General features: G+C 38.1%; 1 protein-coding gene across 2 annotated transcripts in view; it reads left to right on the top strand.

The window, feature by feature from the left end:
• The first annotated feature begins 276 nt into the window (after window positions 1–276).
• LOC126976828 (sideroflexin-1-3) overlaps window positions 277–10,709 on the top strand; it is a 32,657-nt gene continuing 22,224 nt past the window's right edge. Inside the window, exons 1-3 of one of the 2 annotated variants that reach the window (XM_050825453.1) lie at window positions 277–432; window positions 6,275–6,428; window positions 9,947–10,101. In XM_050825453.1, the coding sequence (XP_050681410.1) occupies window positions 6,277–6,428; window positions 9,947–10,101 (307 nt within the window). In that variant the 5' untranslated portion in view covers window positions 277–432; window positions 6,275–6,276. Of the gene's footprint in view, window positions 437–6,274; window positions 6,429–9,946; window positions 10,102–10,709 lie in introns of both variants that reach the window. The other variant, XM_050825452.1, reaches the window with a different exon arrangement.

Raw genomic sequence — 10,709 nt, 5'->3', positions numbered from 1 at the left:
CTAGCTACCTTTTGACAGATTATATTATTATAAATCGTACACTGAAACTTCTACGTTTTATGAACCGAACGAGTACCTAACCTAAATTATAACTTTTACAGGTTTTTTATTTTTCAAAACAATAAAAAATTTGCAGGACTAAATTAATAATGACAATTTTAAATAATGTCAATGAGTACAATGCTCGAAAAATATCTTTAATGTTGCTTTATTTTTATAACTGGTAACTCTTCTGAAAAGACGGAAGAAATCGATTTTGGTGTCATAAAATTGCAGACTTTGTGACGGCGCAACATTTCAAATAAAACAATTCAAATAAAAATTAGAAAGTGGAAAGAAACGATAAAAATGTGTCGCTGAGGTTTAATTTATTAATTTAATCATATACAAAAATATTTTTGGAAGTACAGGCAGTTTTTCTGTATAAATTAAGTAAGTAAGTACATTTTATGTGTTAATAATTTTATTTCATTAATAATTTATGTAACAGTATTCACCAAATTCGATTGTAATATTTATTATTGACTTAAAATCTACCTTTGGTTGTGTATGATATCCCATAATCAAAAGTGAATATAATTCTCAATTCAAATTAGTATATTCCTTGATGTACTTTTTGATCGTAAGCCCCATAGCGTAACCCTAAACTCATTTTGCATAAGAGTGTTAGTACGGACGAGATAAGATGGGGTAATAGGTCAGGGTACTGGGAGATAAGGAGTAAGAAAAATTACTAGAGACTAGATGTAATTAACTATTATTTATTATTAATTAATGCTTAGATAACTACACTACTTGTACTATTATATTACCAAAATACATAAAGAAATTTAAGTAAAAATAAGAAGTAAGATTTGAAGGCCGTATTTTTTTAAAAAAAAAAGCACAGATAGAGATATACCTAGTATTTCCATAAATACTGAAACAAAGAGTAATAAAATTTATCTATTGCAAATAACATTTATTACTTTTACAGAGTGTTATTTTAATACATAAATATATAAAAAATTAAAATATAAAAAGATAATTTGAAGTGAATAGAAGCACGCACTCTCCATGGGAAAATTCTTCACTGTCAATCGTACGGATTGTTTTAGGGACTTCAAATTATCATGGCGTTTAGAGCAAGCCGTACTCTCTAAAATTGACCATAAATCATAATCCAGCGGGCTTAGATCGGAATAAGACGACGGCCAGTCTTCAGCTCTGATGAAGTCCGAAACGTTCGTTTCCATTCTAGACTGCGTAGACCGAGCTTTATGTCCCGGCGCCGAGTCTTGCTGGAAGTACCATTCTTGGTTATTGAACACGGTGTTGTTAAGGGGCTTCACTACCTTCGCAATAATGGTATCTACATAAACTTGTATGTCGATGTTTTGATACCTTTTTCACAAAAGTATGGCTCAGTCACTCCTTTAATAATTAAACCCCACTAAACAATCACTGAAGTGGAAAAATGCCCACGTTGCACTCTGTCGACTAATTGGGTAGCTTAGAGCTTTGTGCATAAATACGCTCATTTTTTTTTTTAAATGTTGCTCAATCGTAATCAAAATTGTGCTGTGCGTACCGCTTCAGTAATTGTTTCAATTTTACCACCCTATTCTTTTTTAAATTATCAGATAAGAAATGACCAGTACGTCTCTTATAGGCTGCAAGTCCTAAGTCATCTTTTAAAATACGCGACTAGATGCTATCTTGATCTCCCGAGATAACATCTTTTGCTTTCGGACAGGATTTCTTCGAATTCTTTCCGTTAGTGCTTTGACCACCTTTTTCGTACGAACACTACGTGGACGGCCAGATCTTTTTCTGTCACAAGCAAAAGAGGTGTCCTCCAACCTATTAATAGCTCGGTACACAAACATTTTACTAATACCCAGCGTATTGAGAGTTTTAAAAATTGCATTTGGCTACCTACTTTGTGTAATGCAATCACACCGATTCGGTTCTCTTTATCACCCCACTCCATTTTAATATCGCAAAATATTGTACAATGTATTGGCGCCAAAATGAGAAAAGTCAATGAACATATTATAAAAATGACAGATTCCAAATTCAAATGTAATATTTTGTTTATTTTTCAATTGTAACAGTATTTATGGCCAGACTAAGTAGATTGACCAGAAGTAATCCTAATACATATTATAAATATTTTCTTGTTTAGAAACATTTTAGTATTTATTTAAATAGATTAGATTAGATAGAAGCGATTTATTTACAAGTGTAGATGGATGAAAATGTATTCGTTGCCGCGGGTGTAATTAATTCGTCGCACACAATGGATTTGGTAATATTTGCAAATTAATTTGAATACGTTATTACTCGTATTTTTTGCGTGCGTACTTGACGTAGTTTTAAACGTATGAATACTCAAGTTAACTATTATAATATCTATTGGCTTTGGAATTATTCGAATAACTGCGGCGGGGCAGTTAAAAAAAAACAATCTTTAAACGAGCAATTCTTGTATATAAATCTGAATCTCGGAAAGGGCTCCAACGATTTTAATGAAATTTAGTATACCTACAGGTAGTTTTGAGGGTGATAAATCGATCTAGCTAGGTTTCAATTTAAAAAAATGTAGTTTAATCCGTGTTTTCTCAAAAAACAGTTACAATAACATTAGAATACAAAGGTAGACTTCGCTACTATATACAAGACTGTAATAGCTCAGATGGGACATTGGATGATCCGGAAAGCAAAGGACCCCGGTTCGAATCCAGATGTCCTATTAATGTTTTTTTTTGGTACAAGTTTTGTACATTCTTAAAAATCCGAGCAAGGCTCCGTCGTCCAGATATTATAAATGTAAGGGCGTTGCTAAGGGGGCTCTCATGACAAAGATGTACTTAGGGGTAGATTTGATAGTGGGAAAAAGATACATGTATCTATCTTAGATCATTTATACGTCTAGATAGACTTTGACAGCTGTGAAAACGTCGAACAAAATTGAGGTTGACAGCTAGCATCTATTTTGAGCAATGAACACACACTAACACAAACTGTCATACAAATCGCGAGTGTAAGACGTAGCTTGTCACGCACACTAAAGTAATAATCCTGGCCTGATTGCATCGGCTCTATCTAGACGTATAAATTATCTAATGTATTTATTTATGTGGACTATTTCACTTGTTAATGACAATCTCAACATAAATACGCCCTTTCTATTACAGTGCCGCTCAGGATTCTAGAAAAACCAGAAAATTTCTGAGTGGCACTACAATTGCGCTCGTCACCTTGAGACATAAGATGTTAAGTCTCATTTGCCCAGTAATTTCACTAGCCACTAAGGTGGAAACTGTAGAGGGAGGATAAAAATCGCTGAGTTTAGAACAAGGCCTCTTGGTAGTGTCTTGAACCGATGGTATCAAAATTGATAAGTTTTCAAAAGTGTACAAATTATACCTAGCCTAGCTGGTGCCCGCGACTATGTCCGCGTAGATAAAAGGTTTTTAAAAATACAGTTCTAGTTCCCGTTTTCGCTCCCGTTCCCAACATATCATATGAATCTTATGTCGAAAAAGATTGCTATGGCAAACTAAACCTACTATTGGAATAGTTTTAGCTCATCCACTTGAATTTCCGTTTTTAGCAAATCACGCGGGAACCATGGATTTTTCCGGGATAAAATGTAGCCTTATGTCCTTTCCCAAGCTCTAGGCTGTCGCTGCACCAAATTTCATCAAAATCAGCGCAGTACCTCCGGCGTAAAAACGTAACAAACAAACTTACTTTCATATTTATAATATTAGTAGGGATGTATTAAGAGTAATGAATGTATATGTTTTACTATAAGTTTAGGGGGAGCACTACCAGTATTAGTTTTATTGCCTGCAAAAGTGTGAATTAGGTCCCACATTCTTTTCGGTTCGTTAAAGCACTTCACAAAAGTTGTGTAATAATATTTATCTTTAGTGTCCCTAACACTACTTCCAATTTTATTTCTTATATTATTAAATTCATTCCTTAGTTCCATATTATTAGTATCTTGTTTTAAATTTTAATTTTAAACAAAATATTACGATTTCTAATTTCATCTAATATTTGCTTATTTATCCAGTCGTCTTGAGGTGAATTTTGTACTTTGAACTTAGTTTTATGATTCTCAATATTTCTTTTAATGATTAACGACTACAATCAATTAGACTGTTGTCTAATTGATTGTAGTCGTGATCATCTGAAGATTATTTTCAGCCATATCCTTGCAGAGGCTATCATAATTTATTGCTTCATATTAAATTTTCTTTTTGAGTTCCTTTTTGAAATTTTTAAATTCACAATAAATTTGTTTATGATCAGATAAAGGTGAATCTATTATGGCTATATGAAAATCTTTGTTAGTATTTGTACAGACATGGTCCAGGATTGAACTAGATGTTGTTGTTTCTCTAGTACAATATTGGCTATGTATTTTATTAAGTATTTTATATCCTGACTCTTGTAATATATATTTATATTTCTTACTGCATCGGTCTTTATTTAAAATATTTATGTTGAAGTCCCCAAAAACTATTGATCTTTTCTTTTGTTCCAGCTGCATTGAGTAAATTTCAAAAAAGTTTTCAATGTTAGTTGAGGGCGGCCTGTAAACAAGTCCAATATTTGAGCAGCATTTTTCTAAATAAATCCATAAAAAATTATTTCCATCGACATACTTTTCTTCCGTAAGTCTGTAAGATAAATCATTGTGTATGTATATTGACACTCCTCCACCAATGCAATCAGTCCTATAGTTATAAAGATGTGAGTAATTCGGGATTTGCAATATGTTTGCGTCAGTTTCCGATTTTATCCAGGTCTCCGTTAGAAATATTAAATGTATAATATATTTAAAAGATTTAATGATGCATTTTAGTTCCTCTATTTTACCTGACTTTAATAAACTTCTAACATTTGCATAATAAAATTTAAGTGAAAAGGATGTCATTAATACATTACCGTAATCGTGAGTAATCTGGTAGGTTAGTGGTTCGCTTGTTGGTAGTTCCGATATCAATTGCCGTTTTTTGAAATCTTTTTTGGAATTCCATTCGAGTATTTAATACTTAAGTCTGTTTCACCACTTTGCTGGCGCTGAGCAAGCTCACCTTTTAGATTTTTTAAATTTTATTTTTGCTGTGATGGCGTTTGATCCCAAAAAATCTTACAGCTTGCGACAACATAAGTATTATAGAATACACATTGTGACGCTATATGCGGACATCTTTTCCACGCAGACGACGACACGAGCAATAGCTAGTTATAAACAAAAAATACTACCCAATATTGTACCTGCGATCTGCATCCAGTAGTTTTTGAAAACACATGAAGTGTTTTTCACACCAGGAACTTATTATGATAATATTATGTTTGAAACAATGTCCATGTTATGTCTAACAGTATTGACAATTGATAGTTATTGATAAACGAATGTTGATATAACTTTTTGACATGTACTTTGAGGGGGTGGACGAAAGTAGATTGGCTGCACATATTTTAGAGTGAATGTTAATGGAAAGATGGATTTATCCTTTTTATAAGGACTATTACCTACGGGAGGCCCCTTTGCACTGAAAGCCGGTTAGATTGTAGGTACCACAACTGCGCCTTTTTTCTGCCGTGAAACAGTAATGTCTAAGTATGATTGTATTTCGATCTAACCTAGGTACCTGCACCTGTAGGTACCTACCTTCATAGCGATCTTTTCAAAAAGAAAGAGGTTCTTCCGATCGCTACCAAACTTCACGATTTTGAATGACAAGTCGTAAACAGTCAGTCACGCTTGTTATAACTCCTTATTATTTTAAAAATCTAACGCACACATTGACAAATCAAAATTTGCCACGCATTCGCTAGCAACCTGTCTATATGCTACTAGGTATATACTAAGTTTAGGGTGAAACCTGTATTTGTTAGTCTGCCCAGGGTAACCGGGATGCATGAAAAGATTGAGGATTCAGATTTTTTTTTATGAAAATCAGGGACGAGGCGAACAAGAAGTTCAGCTGATGGTAATTGATAGGCCGATTCTAGAAAAACCAAAAATTCCGAGCGGCACTTCAATTGCCCTCATCACCTTGAGACATAAGATGTGAAGTCTTTCTCCAGGTATTTCATTAGCTATGGCGCCCTTCTGACCGAAACACCAATGCTTACACATTACTTCACTGCAGAAAAAGGTGCCGTTATGATACCCATAATGTAGCCGGCATCATGTGCAAAGGAGCAACCGTAAATGGAAAATGGTAAATGTAAATGGGAGAAATTGTAAATAACCTCTATTTTCCAGATATGTCTAAAGTGATAGATCTGACGCAGCCCCGATATGACCAGAGTACGTACATGGGCAGAGTTAAGCATTTCTTTCAACTGACGAATCCACTGAACGCGTTCGCGTCAACCAAAGAACTAGACGAGGCCAAAAGGATTGTCGAAGGGTTTAAGTAAGCATTTTTATATTACTAAGTATATACATTGGCTGAATTTTTTTGAATATACAGCGTGTGAACTACTTAACCGTCATCATAAAAAAATATTCAAAAATAAAATACATAGTTCACCTAAATATATCAATTTTCCATAATATTATTTCGGAACACCCTGTAAGAAAGCTAGTAGCCGAGAGAGTAGATACTGACCTACTTCGTGCCGTGTTAAGTGACCAAGTAAGGGTGATTAAAATTTTGTTTCCTAAATATATTACTTGAAAATTTGAAAAAAATAAATTATTTACTTTAAATTTTAGAATTCTTTTTTTACGATGAAGGTTAGATACTCTAATGTATCTATCTAAATACACTGTTTTCATTTAATGTCGCTATTATAGCCCCACGTAATAAACTATGCGTAAGTAGAATGTCCAACACACGTTATTTTCGTGATATATGTAGTGCGGCATTAATACCATAGCGATAGTAGCAATTGCTACGGGCCCGCGCAATGGAAACCAACATAATAACCCGCTCATCTCTGTCTGAACGTAATTTTTTGATTAAAACTGATTAATATGTGGTATATTGCATTTATTTGATGTCACGAAAAAGTGAAACATAGACAAGTCGGTGACTTGGTAACCGATTATTTCCGATGTAGATCAAGGGTTCTTAATCTGGCACTGGAAATATGTATACTGTATCGCGGTGGAGCACGTGGTGATTAAAGAGTAATAGGACAGATAGAAAACAGTGATAAGTACTACATTGCCATAATCTGAGAGTTGAACAAGAAATCCCAAGATTTACGGTCGATGCTTCACTCGGACCGTTGGCACATGATACATAAATCTGCCACCGAGGCACCTCGGCGGTGCAACCAGTCGCCGCTACCAACAAAATGTATGCAGCTCTATAAAGAGTAACTCATCTGGTGTCTATTTGGTTATGCAACCATTTGGTGGCGCGACGAGGTCGGACGCGTCATGACTATAGTGTCCAGTTTGGTAGCTTACGCACATCACGATAACGGGGCTGTTTGAGCCACCGTGGTATCCCGTTTAAAGATAGCCCTTGAGAGTCGGGGCGGCACCAACTAATATCGACGTTTCAATAAATTCAATATTATTACTCGAGTAAGTGTTGATCTCAAACTCGGTTGTCCCCGATGAAGCTGATGCTGGATAGCCTACATTATACATCAAGAAATCGGGCCATCAAATACAAAAATAATTATTCAAATCGGCGCGGTCGTGTCCGTAATTCCAAGTTTTTGTTACGTTGGTCACTAAAGCCTACCACTCCTTTCGGCCCTGTGACAAGGGGCCGGTGTGACAAGTGGGAGGTGTTGAAAAATAATTGCAGAGAAGATGACTTTAAATGGTGTTATAATGTAATAAATTTCTAATTGTAAAATTGCAAAAAATGTAACATCACACTTTGTATTTCCAGTGGGAGGCTCCTTTGCACAGGATGCTACATTATGGGTACCACAACGGCGCTTATTTCTGTCGTGATTTTATTTTATTTTTAGATGAGAGGGGGCAAACGGGCAAGAAGCTCACGGGATGGGGAGAGGTGAGGCAACCGCCCATGTACATCCGCAACAACAGGTGTGTCAAGAAATGCGTTGCCTTTAAGGTGGGAGTATGCTACGTGATGCGGATGGTTCTTTGCATGTAATGTCCGGTGGTGGAATTCGGGCGCTGGAATCAACCCGAACAGCGCCTCTGAGCATCTCCGTGATAAATGCGGTAGAAGATGCAGAGAGAACCCACATCTCTACGCAATGCTAGAGAATCAAGCCGATCGGAGATGATTTGACCGTCGATGATTCGAGCCGCACTTCGTTGTATGCGGTCAAATGGAAGAATCTGGTACTGGGGAGCACCCGCCCAGAGGTGAGAACAGTACTCCATGTGAGGACGAATTTGCGCCTTATAATGGAGCAGGCGGTGGCTTATAGTGAAGTACTGTCTCGCCTTACTGAGTACACCAAGCTTTTTTGAGGCCAGTTTGGCCTTCTCTTCCAAGTGACCACGGAACTGAACGTCGCTCAATATATCGACGCCAAGTATGCCAATACAGGCTGTGGCAGTTAGAGGAGTGATCTTGAATCGAGAGGATACGACAAAGGGAGACTTTTTAGTGGTGAACGCACAAACTTGTGTCTTCTTGGGGTTGAATTGGACTAAATTTTGTCGGCCCCATTCCGAGACTTTGCAAAACCATACCCCGTGCTGTCGTCTGCATAGTAATGAATATTGCTGATTTGCAGCATATCATTGATATGCAGAAGAAACAGCGTAGGGGATAGCACGCAGCCTTGCGGGACACCAGCGTTTATGGGTTTTAAGTCGGAGCATGCACCGTTGATAACAACCTTGATGCTCCGATCAGCCAAAAAGCTAGTGACCCATTTGCACAACTTCTCGGGAAGCCCATAGGATGGCAGTTTCGCTATAAGCGCTTTATGCCACACCCGATCGAAGGCCTTCGCTATGTCCAAACTCACCGCCAACGCCTCTCCCTTCGACTCAACCGCTTGCGCCCATTTATGGGTGAGGTTTGCAAGAAGATCACCAGCTGAGCGACCCTGGACGGAAACTGTACTGGCAGTCGCTGATCAGCTGGTGCCCCTCTAGGTATCCCAAGAGCTGGTGGTTGATGATCGACTCCATTACTTTGGAGAAAATGGAGGTAATGGCAATGGGGCGGTAGTTGGACGGATCTGAGCGTACACCTTTCTTAGGGATCAGGTGCACTAAAGCCGCCTTCCATAATTTTTGGACTACACTGATGACACTGACATCCTAAGAAGCGGGGCCGTGTGAGGCGCGTGATCGGCACGGTGCTGTGGATCAGGCAGTGGTCCGACGATCCCAGAGGAGGGTCAACGGAAACTAGGTAGCCGTCCGGATGTGAGGTCAACAGTGAAGGTGTATGATCTTGCACATCTGGGATTCGCTTTGGCGCAATAACCAGTTGCGTCAGACCATATGCTAAGGCGAAGTCGTGAACAGAACTCCCTGCACGATCGGTGGTACGTGAGCCTAGCCATTCGGCGTGGTGGGCGTTAAAATCGCCAAGAAACACGATCTCTGCATTGATGATCTGCTCCAACACGGAATCTGTAGCCATTTGGATGTGTTCGAGGAGTGAAGCAGTTATGTGTAAGCAGTACTATGTTTCGGTCTGAATGGCGCCGTAGCTAGTGAAATTAATCGATATTTATCGAGAACTTCAATCGAGACTTAACATCTTATGTCTCAAGGAAACGAGCGCAGTTGTAGTGCCACTCAGAATTTTTGGGCTTTTCAAGAATCCTGAGCGGCACTGCTTTGTAATGGGCAGGGCGTATCAATTACAATCAGCGGAACTTTCTGCCCGTCTCGTCCCTTATTGTCATAAAAAAAAGTTATATCAAATGTGACCAGCTATGACTAAGACGGGGGAGGAGTGAAAGTATATCATGAAATTGGTGTGACGTAATTTATGGATAGCACCTAATAATAATTATTGTTTTGCAGAAAATCCCGTAAGCTACCACCGGGCTACGATGAAGACAAGCTGTGGGCCACCAAGTACCTGTACGATAGCGCGCACCATCCCGACACCGGCGAGAGAATGTTCGTGCTCGGTCGGATGGCGGCACAGGCGCCCATGAACACTATCATCACTGGCTGTGAGTTATACAAGATTCATATTGTTGTAAGAAAAGACAAGTTTCTATTCCATTTTTATATTTACTATAATTCACGCAGATTACAAATAGTGTATAATTTGATTGATTGATTGGCGTTATGAACTTTATCATATTCATCATCATCATTTCAGCCCGAAGACGTCCAATGCTGGACTAAGGCTTCCCCTAAAGATCAAATCAAATCAAAATAACTTTATTCATGTAGGTCACGGAAATGACACTTATGAATGTCAAAAAAATATTTTTTCTTATTGAATCCACCGATACCTCGTCAAGGGTTGAGCCACTGAGAAGAAGTAGCAAAAAACTCATTGCCACTCTTTTTTTATTATAAGATTTATCATATAAGATCGCCATGACGATTGGTCCTGCGCTGCCTTCATCCAACGTACTCCGGCGATCTTGACCAGATCGTCGGTCATTCTTGTGGGGGTCGCCATTTGAGGACTTTACTGCCCTAACGGCTTTTGTGTGTGGTGTCGCACCAGAATAGCACCACCCCATCTCCACACGTGGGTGTCGTAAGAGGCGACTAATGGACACATAGAACGGGGGATGGGCAGCAGCATCCTTCCGAGAAGCAGCAA

The sequence above is a fragment of the Leptidea sinapis genome, chromosome 42, assembly GCF_905404315.1.
Source record: "Leptidea sinapis chromosome 42, ilLepSina1.1, whole genome shotgun sequence".
Classification (NCBI taxonomy): domain Eukaryota; kingdom Metazoa; phylum Arthropoda; class Insecta; order Lepidoptera; family Pieridae; genus Leptidea; species Leptidea sinapis.
Note: the sequence above shows the minus strand (reverse complement) of the source record. Positions and strands in the feature narration are given on the sequence as shown.